This window comes from Phocoena phocoena, chromosome 7 (assembly GCF_963924675.1).
Source record: "Phocoena phocoena chromosome 7, mPhoPho1.1, whole genome shotgun sequence".
Taxonomy (NCBI): Eukaryota; Metazoa; Chordata; class Mammalia; order Artiodactyla; family Phocoenidae; genus Phocoena; species Phocoena phocoena.
The window spans coordinates 52,170,846-52,188,870 of NC_089225.1; the positions used below are offsets into that span (position 1 = coordinate 52,170,846).

The following is an 18,025-nucleotide window of genomic DNA, read 5'->3' on the forward strand; positions in this document are numbered from 1 at the left end:
GCAAGCCACGCAGCACAGCAAAAAAAAAAAAAAAAAAAAAAAATATATATATATATATATACACACACACACACACACACACACACACATATATATACACATATATATGTATCTTTTCCTTTTTCTCTTGTTTCATCCTCTCTTTGTTTCACCTATACCACCCATCTACAAGCGACCCATATTAACAACCCAGGGCATATCCCTCCATAATTTCTCCCTGTTCACTTAAATATCTTTACACACGTGCACATAGAGATTCCCTGTCTACTTTACAAAAGTGAGGACATGGAAAGCCTTCCAAGCCAAGTGGTAGAGCTGTAATTTGTTCTATTTAATGGCTTTAAAATAATATTCCATGTACACATCTACCATGATTTACTCAGCCATCCCACTTTTGGTGGCAATCACTTTGCTCTTTGGCAATCCTGGATCTTGTTGCCACCTCTGGTTCATATATACATGTATACTGGCTTTGTTTTTATAAAATGGATTCCCAGCAGTGGGATTGCTGGGTTAAAAAGTAATATGTATTTTTTATTTTAATAGATGTTTCCAGTTAGCTTTCAAAAAAGGCTGTAGCGGTTCACATATCCACCAGCCAAGGATGAGATCACCCTTTCTCAGACAATATAAAACAGTCTCAAGGAGCAAAAAATAGTCACAGATGAGAGTCACATGTTGGGAGCCAGCAAGGGGCAGGGGTCATTCAAGGAGAGGAAAAAGCTCTGTGGGCTTCCTTCATCAACAATTAATGAGCCAATGGTGAGTGATTCCTCAATAGGAAAGGCCCTACTTATTTATCCTTGCATCTCATGAGCCTAACACAGAGTGGCATAGAACAAACAGCTCAGAAGACCTTAAAACAGGGTCTGAAGACAGTTATCTCTAACTACCAAATGTTGTTTTTAACTCCTCTCCATTTCCTGGATCCCAGTGAGTTCTTTCCTACTGGATGGCACTTGTATATCATCAAGCATCTGCTCATAATTTCCTTTGATTCTTTATCATCTCAGTTAAGATTCTGGGAAAAGGAAGTTGTCTTGGAAAGGAAGAAACCAGTAAAGTTAGCAAGAGGATCATTCTTAAGCCAGGGGATAAAAAAATGTTTAATGCTCTATGTGTGTTGGTCACACCAGAAGGAGTAAACACCTCCCTCCCTCTGTGAGAGTCACATTTTTCTTACTAAACCTCCACCCTTATTTCTCGCAAGTCTCCCTGTTGCTGAGAATCCCCAGTGTTTCTGATCTTTTCCCTCCATTCTCACCCATCTTCTCTTGCTCCACGTGCCTTGACGGGACAATGCTCACCGATACGATACTCCTCACCCCACCTTTCAAACCAAGACCTCTTGTTTGAGTAAGTTAAAATGATGTGTGTTCTGCAAATGAGAAGAATCTTTCTTCAAATAATCTACCAAATGTTCCCATGACTCAGTCCCTTATTATTATACCTAAATATCTTACAGTGTAGGGGAACAAAAGATTAGCCCAGCTTCATCTTACAGTTGGGACAGTCAGGGAATGCCAAATGAATAACAAAGCTCCTGGTTCTGACCAAGCCTAGCTATGCATTTATGAACAGCATTTGCAATTCAGCTCCTCGCATGTCAGAGGCATTGTTGGTGTAGTCGGGGGAACCTTTATAGTGGAAATAAGAGAGCTGCCTGTTGACAAAGGAAGGAGGTAGAAATTACAGCCTGTACTGTTTTTACCAGGAAGCCATAAATCCAATTCCTTATTGGTTATTCAGAGAAACGCACTCCACTGCGAGCGACCTTGGAGAGAGGACTATATTATTATGCCAGGAAGGAGGAAGTCAACACGCAAACTCCATAAACAGTCTTTTCTCTCTGGCAACCCTTACAAGAGTGACACCAGCCATACTCCAGGAATTGGATCCCCTACAGCCTGCAGTGCTGGGGTACGTGCTTTTTTCCATTTGACTCCCATTTTAAGAATACCTGTGGCTTGGACCACCCCAGCAGAGTGCCGTGACAAGGAACTTGATGTATGTCCTCTGAGACAGTGTTGGATCCGGATATTCTCCTTGTGTTTTGGTGTCTGGAAAAGAGTGGAGAAGGCATCTTTGGGCAGAAATCAGAGGGAAATATGGGGGACATACACACTTAGAAGAAAAAGGAGAGTCACGTTTAGTGTTTTTTCTATGGCAGTATCTAGACTTACCCCTGTATGATTACAGCCCAAGTATCAACATCGAAATTTACATTTGAATGAAATTCACAATACAATCTCTGTTTTAAAAAGGAACTAGGAAGAAAATGGAATTGCAATTTCATTCTTGATTTTTTACATCACCTTTGATGACCAGAAGTCTAATGTAGGGAGAGTTCTGAACAAAAAAACACTTTCATATGTTGCCTTATTAAGGAATGGAAATGAAAGAAAGCTTAGCACTTAAGAAGTGAATTTGAATGCAGATATGTTAACAGTCCAGATAAGGCGCTGCTGACAAATGATTTCATTAACTGAACACCTAGATGGGATCATTTGGCAAAGGAAGCAAGTGTTCCAACCCTGGTGCCAGGGCTACTGAAGCTGAACTCCTAAATTGGGTCCACTGGAATTGAGGGATCCAGACACACGGCAAGAATTCTGGTTCTCAACATGCAGATCAGACAAAACATCTGATTTTTTTTTTAAAGTCTACTTGGGAAAATTTTAAAACAGGGCACCAAACACGATTGCTGAGTCAGCAAAACCTACTGATGTTACAGCCTTTTCTTGGCCCTTTTCCCATCTCTACCCCATGACCACCCAGGTGTCTGTGGCTCTCTCCACCTCTCAGTGACAGTAACTTGCTTGCAGGAAAGGTCAGACAGTAATCATTTATACCTGTCTTCATGAGGATGTAAGTCAATGTATTATCTCTCAAAGAAGATTTCTATTTAAGCCTTACTCTGACGTGAAATGTCAAAGGGGAAAAACTATATTTGGACATTTTGGACACACTAAATCTTTACCTGAGTAAAATTCAGTTTTGGTGTTTTGTTCTTTTGGAGAAAAAAGATCCCTGTGTAATTTAAAGAGTGATAGCAGTTGTCTAGACTCTACCTAGACAGATATGTTCACTCATCCACTCATCTCAGCTCAACCGTAAGAAACTGCGTTTTTCAAAGAAGGGACACAGAAGCCTGGGAAATCTGAGACGTATAGCAACAAATCAGTATATAAAGAGACTGAAACTAAACAATCAGTGGCGTTTGTACCAGCTTGAGTGCCTAGGGTGAAGGTGACAGGCTTGGGGATGGGTGGGGCTGGTGTATATATTAGCACCTGCAGCCTTGGTACTTTCTGTTGCATCCCAGGATATGCCAGGTCAATTGTGATGACCCTAAAACAGACCAACTCTGGGCAGGGAGGGGGCGTCCTTTCCTCTTCCCAGTGGTCTCAGTTCTAGAGACCACTTCAGTAATATCTCCTTGTCATACCTTAAAACACAAATTAAGACTTATAAATAAGTCCACTCTCTCATTTCCTTAAAATGTTTTGATCTCCTTGCTCTCCAATGTATAACAACAACAACAACAAAAGTGGTAAAAACGAATCATCAGAGACTGGTTTCCCCTACCTACACTCCTAGGAGGGAAGGAGTACTAAATCAGCAAAGGCGTGTTAACAGGGAGGAAAAAAATAACTAGAGATCATGAACAATAATCATAATTCAAAACTTAAATAATTAAAACAATGCACTGGGCAAAAGAATGTCTCCATGTTAATTATTTCAGTACTCACAGTGAAAGTGGTGTTATTGATCATTTGTAAGTCCCTTCTAAAAGTAATTACCTTTCATTTACTAAAGATACTGCTGATTCCTTTGGAAACACGTGACCCACAACTTCTTGGCTTCCTTCAACGGCAGAAGAGAGATTTAGTCATCACCGAGTCACAGCGAGGGTGACTCACAGAGCGAGGAGGGAACCTGAGGACTCCTCACACATTTAAGCACTTTGAGTTTGACAGGAGCCCAGGCACCTCCACCCTAAGAGGATCTTCGACGTCAGGGTGGCACAACCCTTCTTTCCCCAGCACAGAGGGCAGATCGGGCAGATCACAAGCAGCCCAGCCAGTCCACACCAGCTTCTGTGTCCCCGTTCATCTTAAATAAGGTAACTGTCATTTATTCCTTCATTTCTCATGTCAGTCTTCAAACTGTTTTGTCTCACAAAATGAATCAAGTTGTCTTTCATGCTGCAGTCAACGGTTGCTATAAAAAAAAAAAAAGTGATATGTTAGGAGGCTGTAACGGGCCCTGGGTCCATCTCACCACAGAAATGATCTCAGTGTCCCTCGAGACTTGGCCTTGAACTTCCCCAGGTTTCTCTCTGAATGTTCTTTAGCACCCTAGAGTTACAATTACATTTACATCTAGTTCATCTCTCTGTGCTTATTTGCCACCATCTGTGAATCTTATAATTAATTGCAAACTGGAGTGTGAAGAGGCTCCAGAAAGAGTGGGAATCTTAGCTGAGTTTCTGATTGGAACAACAGATTTGCTACCAACTGCAGGTCAGGTCTGTTTGTCTACCTGCTTTACCAATATTTTCAGATGTCAATTTAGGCAAATATTATATACACACATGCTAGCTGAGTGAGAAAGATGTTGTCTAGTCCAGAAGGAAGCAGGGAAATTCCTCAACACACATTTGATCCCTGGACGCTGGGATGACAATAATAAACCTACTTCGTATATTTACTCTCCATTTTATGATTCAGGTTGGGATTTTACCTGAAACTCCCAACATACAATGAGAAAGGGAGAAAGTCAATTTAGTGGCTTCAAGGACAGCCCTTGTTAAAGGCTTTATGATGCAAACGGTAGTGTGGTGTCTCTCTCTCAGCGGGTTGATTTTTAGCAGCTGGGGAAAAAGTTTAAAGAAAACACACTTTTAAATTAAAATTCAATTTAGGGTTGTACAAATAGTTCTGAAATGTCCTGCTACACTATTAGCTCCAGGGTAAGGATTATGTTTTATTTAGCTTAGTAAGTGCTCTAAAAAAAATCCTTGGCTAGATACTGCATAAAATACAAACTAAATGTTGTATCATCTTTATTGTACTTTAGACATTCGAAAAGTGTGCCCAATTTTTAGGACAAAGCTCAATATTTCAATGCAAGGAAAAAATTATTATCTCATACATATCAAATGGAGAAAATGGGAATTCGTTCTAAAACCCTTATAAGGCATGTCACTTTCTCAAGGTACTGTCTTTAAAAACTCTGCTTCTGCTCAAAGATAACTGAGACTAAAAGAAATATACTGAAGATCTGAACATGCTTTCTGCATCTCTACATAACATTCTCTCTGTATTCTAAGCTTTCCTTGAAGCTTTGTAACTAAGCTATAATAAAATACAATGTCTTCCAATTAGCAACTTTTATTCAGCAACATAAATAAGGTAACCATGGCTTTAACAACAATTCTTAACCTGCCAGTACTGTCAGGAAGCATATGGGCAAAATAATAAACCTAGGAGGGACTGGAAATATTAATTAATTTATTATTATGGATGTTTTTATCAATTATAATTTTAAAGTTTTGAGAGAAAGCAAAAGAAAGAGATATTTTTTTCCTTATTACTAAAGAATGCAAAACGTAAATTCGTCAGGTTTTCCCTACAAAAGAGTGGGCTGGCACACCTCTGCCAGGAGACTGAATGAGTCTGCAAAGAGGAACACCCCTCTCCATACCTCAATGTCCCACTCCACAGGGCACACTGGGTACCGAGGGCTGCCTCCCTCCTGCAGGAAGCAGGATGCAAGAGGAACATAACTGGTGGAGGAGCTTCTTCTTCCCACTGAGTGAGGGAACTTACAAGGATAAATACCATCTCAGCCGTATTATCAGGGACATCATAATCATTATCATTTTAATCAGACCCTCAACGGACCGTTTGTTGCCTTATGTAAGGCTATTTCAGGTAAGGTCCCTCAGCTTCATTTTAAAAAATTTTTTTAGATTTCTGGGTGCCCAACGTGAACATATTTTTCACAGGAACATCATTCATTAGTCATACGAATTAGTTTGTGTCATTAGGCGCAAGTGTCATTTTTCTTAAAGAAAAGTGCCACAGAAATCTCAGAAAGGGCAGTTAGGTTAAATAGTGACAGAATTTCTTGACTCAATGAAAAGGTAAAAATAAAAAGGAATCTGGTGTCAATTAACCAGGTTTACAATATTTAAACATACAAAGGACATACACGTCCGGTCAGACTGCTGTCAACACTAAGAAAGCTTGTGCAAGAGAACCTCAGAAAGGAAATATTTTAGAAAACAATTGCTAAATGTTCTCTGTTTGATGTATTTTGATAAAAACTTAGTTGTGGATTCAACTCAGGCCATGATTGCAACAAATTGAAAAAAAATAAAGATTCTACAAATCCCTTAACGATCAGTGTGATTGACTAGTCTCAGTATTGCTTTCTAAAACAAAGTCTTTTGTGAAGTTCTGTGGAAATAAAACCAAGTTGTATGGAAAGAATTCGACATTTGTTATAAAAAGTATACCTTGCAATGACATTGAAACGTTAAGACATTATTTTCCGTTTTGTTTCTTTTAAACTGTGTCATTTATTTTTAAAGGGCAGAGGAAGATGACTAAGAGAAGTGATATCAAAGGATCTTATTTTAGATATTTTAGTAGGAAAAGAAAGCCAGAGAGAGAAAATTAAAAGAAGCAGAAGTGGGCAAGGTCAGCAATCGAGTTGCAATCTTTTCCTATAGCTGCAGCCAAGCAGTTACTCTTCAGCCCTTCCCGTGCAGATGAAAGAGAAAATTAGTTCTCCTTTCTTGGTTCCTTTTGAGGCTTTGTGGCATGGTGGAGCATTCTGATAATGTATTTTCATTTTTCCTATTGACTGATAATGTGTTCATCTCTTTCTATTTCTACTTTTCTTTTTACACAGTTTAGGAATTGAGATCAAAATTTTAGATCTAGCCGCTCTCTGGCAAATGACCTTATGTATGACATCTACCCTACTTAGCTCACAGAAGTATTCTGACAATTTAATGAGATAAATTTTATTTGAACACTTTTCAAAAATGTTTAAAGTTATCTAAATTGGAAGTGTGACTAGATGACAATAATAATGATGTTGATGATGCCCTGATGATTTAGAGGGCTCAAAGATTAATCCAATTATCACTAGAAGAACCCTGGTGTTCAAGTGGAAACTTCCTTCTCTCCCTCCCCTCCTTCTTTCCTTCCACATTTATTTACTTAATACCAACTATCACACAATGCACAGGTGGTGTAGAGAAGTGTACACATAGCCCAGAGTTGCGTGGGAATCCAGGTAGCAGTGGAGCAGAGGATTAAAGCATGGATGCTGGGATTGAGTGGCCTGCATAGCAGTCCCCAGAGCAGCACAATTCTATCTTGAGCCAATTAACATGCATTTCTGAATTTGTTTCCTCATCTATAAAATACAGATCATTTTACTGTAAGGTTTGAATGAGAAAGATATTTCTAGATCCTAGCAGAGCACCTAGAATGTGGTAATACTCAATAAATCATAGAGTTATTATCATTTCTACCTGACTTGGTCAACTGGGAATCCCAAGGACCATGGCTTTCTAGGAGCATCCTCTGAATTCTGTAGTCAGCAGGCCACCCATCTGAAAGGTGCCCCAGAGGAGTCCAGAGAGGTCCAAACTCAAAAGGCTCAGCCAGAATTTAGGCCTCATAAAAGCTGTGAGTGCTCATTTGGTAATTTCTAAATTCACAAATTGTATCACACATAAATTTGGCTTTGTTCACTGCCTCCTATCCTCCTGATGACAAAAAGGCAATTATTTTTTTATAAACATAGAAATTGATGCTTACAGCAGCAGGGTATGAATAATATTTATAAATAACAAAACTTACCTGGTAAGACTATAAAAAAATATGAACTCTTATCAATGTGGCACTACTGAGGAACCAACAACTGAGTTTCCAGAAAAGTAGTTCTGAGGCTGTACAGTTCTGGGCCCCCAAGACAAGGCAGCGCTAGACCAGTGGTTCTCAAATGGGAGTGCTTTTATCCCCGGGGGCCATCTGGCAATGTCTGGAGACACTTTTGGTTTTTTGGTTGTCACAACTGGGGAGGGGGTCTACTGGCATCTAGACAAGAGAGACCAGGGGTGCTGCTAAACACCCTGTAAGACACAGGACAAACCCCATAACAAAGAATTATCTGACCCAAAATTGCAGAAGTACTGAGGTTGAGAACCTAATCCAAAATATGGGCAATGCATAGAGCAGCCCCCTCACAAAGTGAAAGTGATTGATCCTGCCATACGACAAGGTTCTTCCTGTGTAGCACGCCTAGTCACTTTATTTCACCAAGTACTCTTCAAGGTAGAAGTTATTATCTCCATATTACAGAGAAAAAAATGGAGGTGAAGACAATAAAAGTAATTTACCCAAAGGCCTTCTGATGGTAGAGGAACTGAGACTGAAACTTTACCGGCCTGATTCCAAGGCCTGGGCTCCTAAGCCCTGCTCTAATTGTTGTGTGTGTGTGTGTGTGTGTGTGTGTGTGTGTGTGTGTGTGTATGTGTGTGACCTTGGTCCTTGCTTTTCCAGATTTTATCTTGGCTTAAGAAAAATTTCCATGACCAGTTCAGAGGACTTATATTCAGAATTGCACCCATCCCTTTGCACTGCACTGTAGGGGCTGCAGCTCTGCTTTCTCTTACTTGGTTCTTGTCCTTGACGAGTCAAGGGGCTCACAGCCCCTGAGTGCTAGAAGGACTATTGCAGACCTAGGTGCTTCTTGCCAAGGGATTTGTACCCCTACCAAGCAGTTTGTGTGAGATAAATTGGAAAACACAACATATAAGCAAACAACCCAAGCAACTAAAGTCAGTGTCCTGAGTCACTGAATTGCTGTCACCAGAGAACTATGTGGAGGTGACCACACCTGGCAGACTAAGGTTGAAGTAGACCTATTAGTTGCTGTTACTCATTTACTTCTCGGTGGTCAATGAACCAATCAGCCATCAATCAGCTTCTGTGTACAGGTCATGTTCCCAATGACTCTGACCGACCCATGGTTGTTACTCAGAGGTGGCATCTTGGCTAAAATACTATTAGAGGACAAAGGTATGTGTTGGTTTGTGGCTGACTTGGTCCAATGACCTAGAGGAATGTGAACCTTAGGAACTGAAGAAGACCAGTATTTTGGGATGATAATCTTTGGGGAAAGGACAGGATTTGCAAAACTCTAGGTCAAGGTTTGCTGTCCTCAAATTCGGGCTGCAGGCTGGGACACCAGCATCTGAAATGACCCTCAGCCCAGAGGGGTAACTAGTGAGGACAACACATTTGAACGTGAGCCCATCCCTAACAACTAAAACCTACTCTCTGTTTGCTTGTTATCAAGGAAAAATTGGTTTGGCTAGGGAAGGAGGAGGTTGAATGGGGTGTAGAGAAGATGAGGAGAGAAGAGGGAGTCTGACTGGTTTGGTTTGAGTTTTTGTTTTTCTCCAGTCGTTATGAAGGTGAACTTGCCAAAGAGTAGAAGGTAGAAAACTCAGTGTCCAACGTCACTAGGTTCTGAAGTCCTGGGTATGAAATAGTTCTTACCTATTCTGTGCATGGAACTCAAAGCAGTCGAACACTTTTCTCAGAAAAAAAAAAAAAAAAAAGCTTTCTTTTCCTTTGCCAAATTTTTAACTTTTTTGTTTTGAATTAATTTCAAACTTATGGAAAAGTTGAAAGAATAGTACAACCCAGAATCCCCAGATATTGACATTGTACCACATTTACACTCTTATTCTCTCCTTAGAGAACAAATGTGTTCCTAATATATTTGTTTATATACATATTCTTATTATTTCCTAAACTGTTTGAGAGTAAGTTGAAGACATGGTGCTACTTAATCTTTAAATATTTCTGTGTGTATTTCCTAAAAAGCAGGACATTTTCTACATAATCATAGTAAATTATCAAAATTGAGAAATTGATATTCATGTAGTACTATTTATCAGAGCTTACTCAAATTTCACTTGTCAACCTAAAAATGTTCTTTTTGACAAAAGACAAAAATGATTTTCTGGTGCAAGATCACAAGTTGCATGGGGTTGTCACTCCTATTTAGTCTCCATTAATCAGGAACAGTCTTCAGTCCTTCTTTTCCTTCATTCATGCCTTTGACATTTTTGAAGAGTACAGGCCATACATTGTGTGGAATTGAAAGATGTGCCTTATGCATGATTAGCTTTCAGTTATGCACAGAAGTGCTGCTGTGTCCTTCTCAGTGGCTATACCAGGAGGGACATGATGTTGGTTTGTCCCATAACTAGTAGTGTTCATTTTTATCACTTGGTTAAAGTGGTATCTGTCAGATTTCTCCACTGTGAAATTACTATTGCTCTCTTTTTAATTAGTACAAATCTTATGCAGAGATTCTTTAAGATTCTATGGTTATTGTTTCCCGTCAGAATTTCACCCACTAGTTTAAAATTGCCTGGAATAATTGTCACTATGTCAGTTGCCAAATGATGATTTGCTAATTCCATCATTCGTTTTACACTTATTAACTGGCATATTAATTCTCCTATAAAATGAGGCAGGTAATGTGCCCTCTCTAACTGAGAAAGCTGTTAAGAGGATCAAATGAGACCTATATGTAAATACAGTGCAGAATGCTTCATAAATGTAAGCCATTGTTTTACTATTGCTCACCTTATGCCTGCCATCGGCCAAACACAATGACACAGAAAATTTCCACTCTCTGCTCTAGGGCACGTTAAACCCCATGCATTTTTGCATTTTTGCAAAATGCATTTTGCATTTTTGCAAAATGCATTTTGCATTTTTCACAAAATTCCCTTGGGAGTTCGGATTGCAATAAAGGCTACAGAATCTATTCAGGGAATATAGTCAACATTTCGTTATTTGACAATTATTTATCAAGACCAGGACTTGAACAAAACACTATACTAATTGAATGTATAAACATGAAATTTCCTTAAAATGTCTAAATATGAAAGTTTGCAAGAGTTGGTTACACCACCCCACCCCTCAAAATTATATATTTTTAATGTATTTATATATTTGAGAAGGGGAAATCCTGCTACATGGACATGATTTGCAACAAATGAATAACTCCTACAGAGGGAAGATTTGGAGAAACTATACCAAATTTTTACGCCACGATAGTCTAAAAACCTGACTGCTTTAGAAATAGTCACAGCTATATCACAAGAATCAACTAGTTTTCACAAACCTACCATTTACCTCTGACTTATGTTTATCAGTTAGTAATTCTTTTACTCTTTTTTTCTTTCTTTAGCTATAGATCTTTTGGCAGGAAAAAAAGATGAAAGCAGAGCCCAAATTTTCCATGATAAGTGAAGATATATTACACTATTTTTTATCTGAAACAATATGTTCCTTGTAAAGCAATAGAAATAAAATTGTGTGTATGTGTGCACATGAGTGTGTGTGTGTACCATTCTATCTGTATGTATGTTTGTATTCCTTATTAAGGAAAGAAATATTTGCATATATATGCAGGAAATAAATGTCTTATCAACCCAATGACCTGTGTCAACTTTGCCATTACTTTTTCTACTACTTGGTTAGTTTTTGCATTACTTTAGAGGAGTGTTTTAGCACTTAAATGGCCATCTTCCCAACCAAATAAGAGTTATTGTATTTTTAACTATCTATTTATCCACTCAAATGCATTAAGATATCTTAAGTTCATCACTCCTGGGTTATAATGCCTTAATGGTTCTAATTTGAATTTTCTTTCTAATTTTGAACACTCAGGACGCCACCTTCTTTTACTGTTCAAGAAAGAAGTGTCTCTGTCATACACAGGGGGAAATGCTCTTTTGGGTGTTAGCCCTCCTGATCCTTTGTGGTTTTCTATGGCATTATAAAGGACAGCTAAAGATCACAGACATCACTGATAAGTACATTTTCATCACCGGGTGTGACACTGGCTTTGGAAACTTGGCAGCCAGAACTTTTGATAAAAAAGGATTTCATGTAATTGCTGCCTGTCTGACTGAATCAGGATCAACAGCTTTAAAGGAAGAAACCTCAGAAAGGCTTCATACGGTGCTTCTGGATGTAACTGACCCAGAAAGTGTCAAGAGGACTGCCCAGTGGGTGAAAAATCAAGCAGGGGAGAAAGGTGAGTGATGTGGGGATGGGAAGAATGAAAGGGGTGTTGAGAAGTTACCAAAGCTAAATAAAATGTGTTCTGATTTTAAATAGTTCCTCCAAAAAAATGCTTCCTAAATACCAGCTGTGTACTGGAGAAGATTGGAGAAATTTTAGAATAACCCCCTGAGTAGTTCTAAGTTGCAAGCTCTCTACGTGCATGAGAGACACAGCCCACGTTATCCTAAGTCCCAGTGGGTGAATTTAGAACTGAGATAGAGGTATTAACTTTTCCTGGACTTTTCCTGTAAACTGTTACTCTAGCCCCCTGCACAGCAAAGAACTTGGGGCTAAAAGCCACAGGAGATCATGGGGGCAATCTCCAAATTGTCAGCTGGATTGGGACCCACTTCTCACTACAAAATGGTTCCAGAGCTCACACATTTTCACTGGGAAAGGAAGAAAATGGTCTGAGGATCTGAGCAAAGGTGTCTTAGATAGTCGTGATAGAGTAGTGAGTCACTGGACCTCATTCTGCCTTAGATTCTGCAAAGATGGCAGCATTCTGAACTAGAATACTTTTATTGGCTTGGATCAAGTTTGAAATATTCTCATGAATGAAGATATTTGAGTCCACAAAGGAAAAAACAAATGTATGTGATTTTTCTCTATCACATCTTCATCATATAGTTGAGACTCTGAAACTTTCAAAAACAATGGTTTGATGAGGCTCCAGTTATTTTTTAATGCTTGAATTCCAAACACCTTTAACAATATTAAATGCTCCCCACCATAAAATAAGCCAAGTGAATGACTGGATTTTTACCAAAAATAACTGGGAAATAGATCAATGTTGTTCTTTGTCTATAAAGAACTGTTTATAAATATTCTCTGGCTTTGCCATCTAGCACGGTAGGAAAAATCGACCAATTTACTCACATCTGAGATTAAAAAGCAAAAAGTCTCACTCAGACAGTATCAGTATTTGACATTCAGAAGCAGAAACAGAAGCAGAATTGTGAGATTGGCTTCCAGTCACAGAACTTCAGCCATTTCAGTTTAGCCTCCCACCCTCTGTGCTCTCACTTCCCAAGACAGTAAAGTATTTCAAAGCAGGAAGGAGTATGACTAGGAGCAGGAAATCGCACCATCAGGTAAAGCAAGGGGCTGTATTTCCATCAAGGATGCCCATATAATGCCACCTTCTACCACACCTCCTTCCCTTCCTCTCTGTTCTAGGTCTCTGGGGTCTGATCAACAACGCTGGTGTTCTCGGTGTGCTGGCGCCCACCGACTGGCTGACAGTGGAGGACTACAGAGAACCTATTGAAGTGAACCTGTTTGGACTCATCAGTGTCACGTTAAATATGCTTCCCTTGGTCAAGAAAGCTCGAGGGAGGGTTATCAACGTCTCCAGCATTGGGGGTCGGCTTGCATTCAGCGGAGGGGGCTACGCTCCATCCAAATATGCAGTAGAAGCCTTCAATGACAGCTTAAGGTAAAGCAAAGATGGGCATATTAGAAAATAATAGGTGCTAACATTCACTGAACATTTATTTATGTACCAGACACTATACGCTTGTCAGCTTAATGAGACACTATCTTTTGGGGGAACACTGCACTGGGGATGGGTCTACCCAGATCCCTTCCCTGTTCTGCCACTAAACCAGCCCTCACTTCACCACCCTGAACTTCAGTTTCCTCATCTGCAAACTGAGAGGGTAGAACAAGATGCTCTTTCCCATGCACCCCATTCCATGATTCCATGAAAAGATTCATAAGCAAACATTCTCCAAGTAAGCCTGGATTAAACATCTTCTATGGGCTCTTTTCACAGGCGGGACATGAAAGCTTTTGATGTGCACGTCGCATGCATTGAACCAGGATTGTTCAAAACAGATCTGTCAGATCCAGTAAAGACCACTGAAAGAAAACTCACCATTTGGAAGCATCTGTCTCCAGATATCAAACAACAATACGGAGAAGGCTACATCGAAAAAAGTGAGTTTCTGGGTGGACCCAGGGTTCTCTGGTATTCATTGTCCTAGACAGCTTGAAGGAGACTCAAACATAATTGAAAAAATAAGGTTCTCATGGTAATACACCAATAGAGATCTCAAATATGGATCAAGGATCCTTATTAATTCCGGTGTCATCTCTTGCTCCTCCAAGTGTTTATAAACACTTACTGAGCATTTACTAAGTGCCAAGTTCTATACTAAGTGCCTTATAAATTATATCATTTATTCCTCAAAAGAACTATAGTAGTGAGCAGAGGCTTGGAAAGGGGAAGTGTCCTACCCAAGCTTATACAACTCCCCCAGGCCGTGCCTGAACTGGAGCCCACGGTCATCACCCCTACCCAAACCTCCTCTTTTTGGTAATCACCGACCACTCATTCAACATTGTTCAAGGATTTATGGAGGTTACAAAATATAAAGACTCAGACTTTGACCCTTAACTAGCTTACAAGCTAGTTGACAACAAAATGTAAGCAGATGAGACTGTACAACATGCAAGAAACTTGATCCTTTACTTCTGAGACACAACCCAACAGCCCAGAAGGGGTGCTAGATAGTATGCTGTCTAATTACCAAGAAATTCAGCACAGGATAAAAAGTACTGCCGGTTAAGAAGCCTTTATATGAAAGGTCAGGTTTGAATAAGCCTAAACAGGAAGAAATGATTTGGGTGGAAATCTTCTGGAGCAGGAATGCATGGGAGATGGAGATGGAAGGAAAAGTAACATAAGTCAGACTGAGTCAGGGATAGAGGAATAATCATAAAGATTGGATAACAATGACTAACACATAGTGAACATTTACTATGTACTTGTCACCATTCTAAGTGCTTTACACAAACTCTTTCATTTAAAATGCCCAAACAAACCCTCTGAATTTTATAGAAACAGAGACACAGGGATTTAACTTGCCCAAAGTGGCACAGCTAGTAAGTGGAAGAGCTAGATCTAAACCCAGACAGCCTGACTTCGCCATCTATTCTCGGGCCGTGCACTGCAACAGTGAAGAGGCATTGAGGAACTGCTGGAACTTCCTGTATGAGGGGCCCACCTCCACGTCAAACGTCATGGCCCTGTTAGTTTATTTGCCATTCCTCGAACACTTACTAAGCTCCTGCTTTGAGCCAAACAGGGCCCCACCTAATTTTGTGTCACTCTAACCCCAGCTGTGACCTTACCTCTTCATCAGCAGGCTTGGTAAGACAGCCAACTATGGCAAGGTTCAAGGTCAGGAGTTTTCAAGGTGGAGCCAAGAGCCTAGTCAGATCCACCTGGGGAAGTTTGTAGACTGAGTTCCCCAGCCACCTCACCCCCCCCCCCACACACACACAGGTCAACTAGAACATCTGGTTTGACAAACCTCCCAGTGCTGATATGTCACTATGTGTAGGGTTACAACCACTGCCATTAAACTCTGTTTCTCACTCACGTACCACCTCTGAAGGTTCTAAGTAAATTCGGAAACAAAATCCCTCATTGAAAAGAGCTTTCCCTGTTTGATGTTGACGTTGATACTTTCTAAGTGCCTGTGAATATATCATCAACTTCCATCTCAAAATTATTTTTGACTTGGCCCCTGGGTCAGGTGTCCTTTCTCAGAATTCCCAAAGGTTTAGAGCCCTATTTTGTCCTGGGTGCTCATTAGAGTTTTCTGAGCCAGGACCTCAAGATCAGCCAGACTCAGTTCCAAAGTAGACCACAAATTTAAGCTCACCTTGCTTCATTGCGCAAGGTGGAGTAGTAGGAGTTTAAAATTGACTAAGACTTACGAGCTAGCCTCAATTAGACTCTTTGAACAACTTTTGGCTACTGGCCCTGAAGTAGAAAGAAAGATTTAACACAATAGATTTTCCCTTGAGAAGACACAACGCAAGGTGTGTTTTAAGAGCTTAGGAGGAATGCTCCAAGCCATCACCACTCCCTTGATAAAATACCTGCCTCTTTAAAGGTATCTTAGCTCGGGACTTCCCTGGTGGCGCAGTGGTTAAGAATCTGCCTGCCAGTGCAGGGGACATGGGTTTAAGCCCTGGTCTGGGAAGATCCCACATGCCGCGGAGCAACTAAGCCCGTGTGCCATAACTACCGAGGCTGCGCTCTAGAGCTGCAAGCCACAACTACTGAGCCCGTGTGCCACAGCTACTGAGCCCACGTGCTGCTCTAGCTCACGCCCCTAGAGCCTATGCTCCACAATAAGAGAAGCCACCGCAATGAGAGCACGTGCACCACAACAAAGAGTAGCCCCCGCTTGCTGCAAATAGAGAAAGCCCGTGCACAGCAATGAAGACCCAATGTAGCCAAAAATAAATAAATAAATATATTATATTTTTTAAAAAGTATCTTAGCTCGTTACTCAAACACTTCATTTACCTGAGAAGCAGGATACCTTTAGCTTCCTGAGTCAGGACTTTGGGAGATAATTCTCTCTTTATTCACTGACTTATAGAGGCACATGCTATATGAGTGTACGCACACAGAGGCGCAAGCACTTGTGAACACTCACATTTCCTATAAACTTAGTACTCCCATAAAACAAATACGGAATCAAACTACTAACTTCCTGGGTTCAGGAGCCTCCGAGACTTTGTGAAGTATCTTTCCTACATTGGTTTAAAGTAGCACTTCTCAAAGTTTGGTCCGTGGACCAGCGCCATCAGCATCAGCTGGAAACTTGATAGAAGTGCAAATTCTTGGGCTCCACTTCACACTCACTGAGTCAGAAACTAGAGGTGGGACCTGGCTTTTAACAAGCCCTCTAGGAGATTCTGCTTCTCACTCAAGTTTGAGAGCCAGTGGTCTAAAGAAATCACTGTTGCATCCTTTTCTGAGGAATAGATAGAAACCCATCACAAGGGGACCCAGTTATAATGGCAAATTCAAAATAAATTCCCTCACTGCATCCTCTCCTTTGCAACCTAGGCTCACACTCCCCTATTCCTCTTCTTCCACAGAGCAAATGTACTTTTGTCTCTTTTTACAGGTCTAGAAAAACTGAAAGGCACTACATCCCTTGTGAACATGGACCTCTCCCTGGTGGTGGAATGCATGGACCACGCTCTCACAAGTCTCTTCCCTAAAACCCATTATGCTGCTGGAAAAGATGCCAAAATTTTCTGGATTCCTCTGTCTCACATGCCAGCAGTTTTGCAAGACTTTTTATTGTTGAAACAGAAAGTAGAGCTGGCTAATCCCAAGGCAGTGGGACTCAGCTGACCACAAACGCCTGCCCCAGGCTATGAGATTGGCTGATTCCAAGGACACATCTCCTTCTCCATCTCATTCTTTACCGAATCTAACCTGGACTCATTTAGATGATGCGTCTTTTGGTAAAAGAAGAGATCCCACCGTCACTGATGATGTCCCAGGGTCCCTTTTCAAACTTTATTTGAAAAGATGGGCAGGTATGACACCTGCCCGACATTCAGGCTTTGCCTGCTTGGTATGATGTAAGGAAAATGGGAAGGCTTTCCCATCCAAAATGATCTCCACGCCTTGCCTGCCCCATGCTTCTAGTCCACAGCACTTAAAAGTAATTCCTGAATGTTAAATATTTGTCCCTTATCAAAACATTGAGAGATAAGTAGAATACTTTTATAAGTGGATTAGGTGTGTTATCTTGTTGAGAGTAAGGTTAGGAATAAGGATTAGAACTCAGTTCTGTGAGCCTTGATGGAGGCAAGAAAAGGAAGGGTACTGAAGCATTATGGAACTGGTATAAGCTAAGAGGCAGCAGAAAAGTACTAGGTAAGACTACAAGTAGGAGGGAAGGAAAAGGAGAAAAGGAATAGGAGGACTGAAAAAAAGAAACAAGTGTAAAAGTAGAGGTAGGGAGATTCCAAGACAAGCCTGCCTATCCTAGAGGGAACTACAGAGGACGGACAGCTTC

At 40.5% G+C, this 18,025-nt stretch overlaps 1 protein-coding gene across 2 annotated transcripts; it reads left to right on the forward strand.

Annotated features, from left to right (window-relative positions):
• Positions 1-3,981: 3,981 nt before the first annotated feature.
• DHRS9 (dehydrogenase/reductase 9) lies at positions 3,982-17,686 on the forward strand. Of its 2 annotated transcripts, none has more exons than XM_065880756.1 (5): positions 3,982-4,126; positions 11,784-12,153; positions 13,362-13,620; positions 13,960-14,123; positions 17,120-17,686. In XM_065880756.1, exons 2-5 carry the CDS (start codon positions 11,841-11,843, stop codon positions 17,350-17,352), a joined length of 969 nt encoding a protein of 322 aa, XP_065736828.1. In that variant the 5' UTR covers positions 3,982-4,126; positions 11,784-11,840; the 3' UTR covers positions 17,353-17,686. The 2 variants fall into 2 exon arrangements, with proteins under 2 accessions (XP_065736828.1, XP_065736829.1); XM_065880757.1 differs by lacking the exon at positions 3,982-4,126 and adding an exon at positions 4,345-4,531 and having other exon boundaries at positions 17,120-17,627.
• The last annotated feature ends 339 nt before the right edge of the window (positions 17,687-18,025 follow it).

Coding starts and splice junctions, on each gene's coding strand:
- DHRS9 (XM_065880756.1), top strand. CDS start 11,841: ATGCTCTTTTGGGTGTTAGCCCTCCTGATCCTTTGTGGTTTTCTATGG. Junction 12,154..13,361: donor AAATCAAGCAGGGGAGAAAG/GTGAGTGATGTG, acceptor TCTCTGTTCTAG/GTCTCTGGGGTCTGATCAAC. Junction 14,124..17,119: donor AGAAGGCTACATCGAAAAAA/GTGAGTTTCTGG, acceptor CTCTTTTTACAG/GTCTAGAAAAACTGAAAGGC.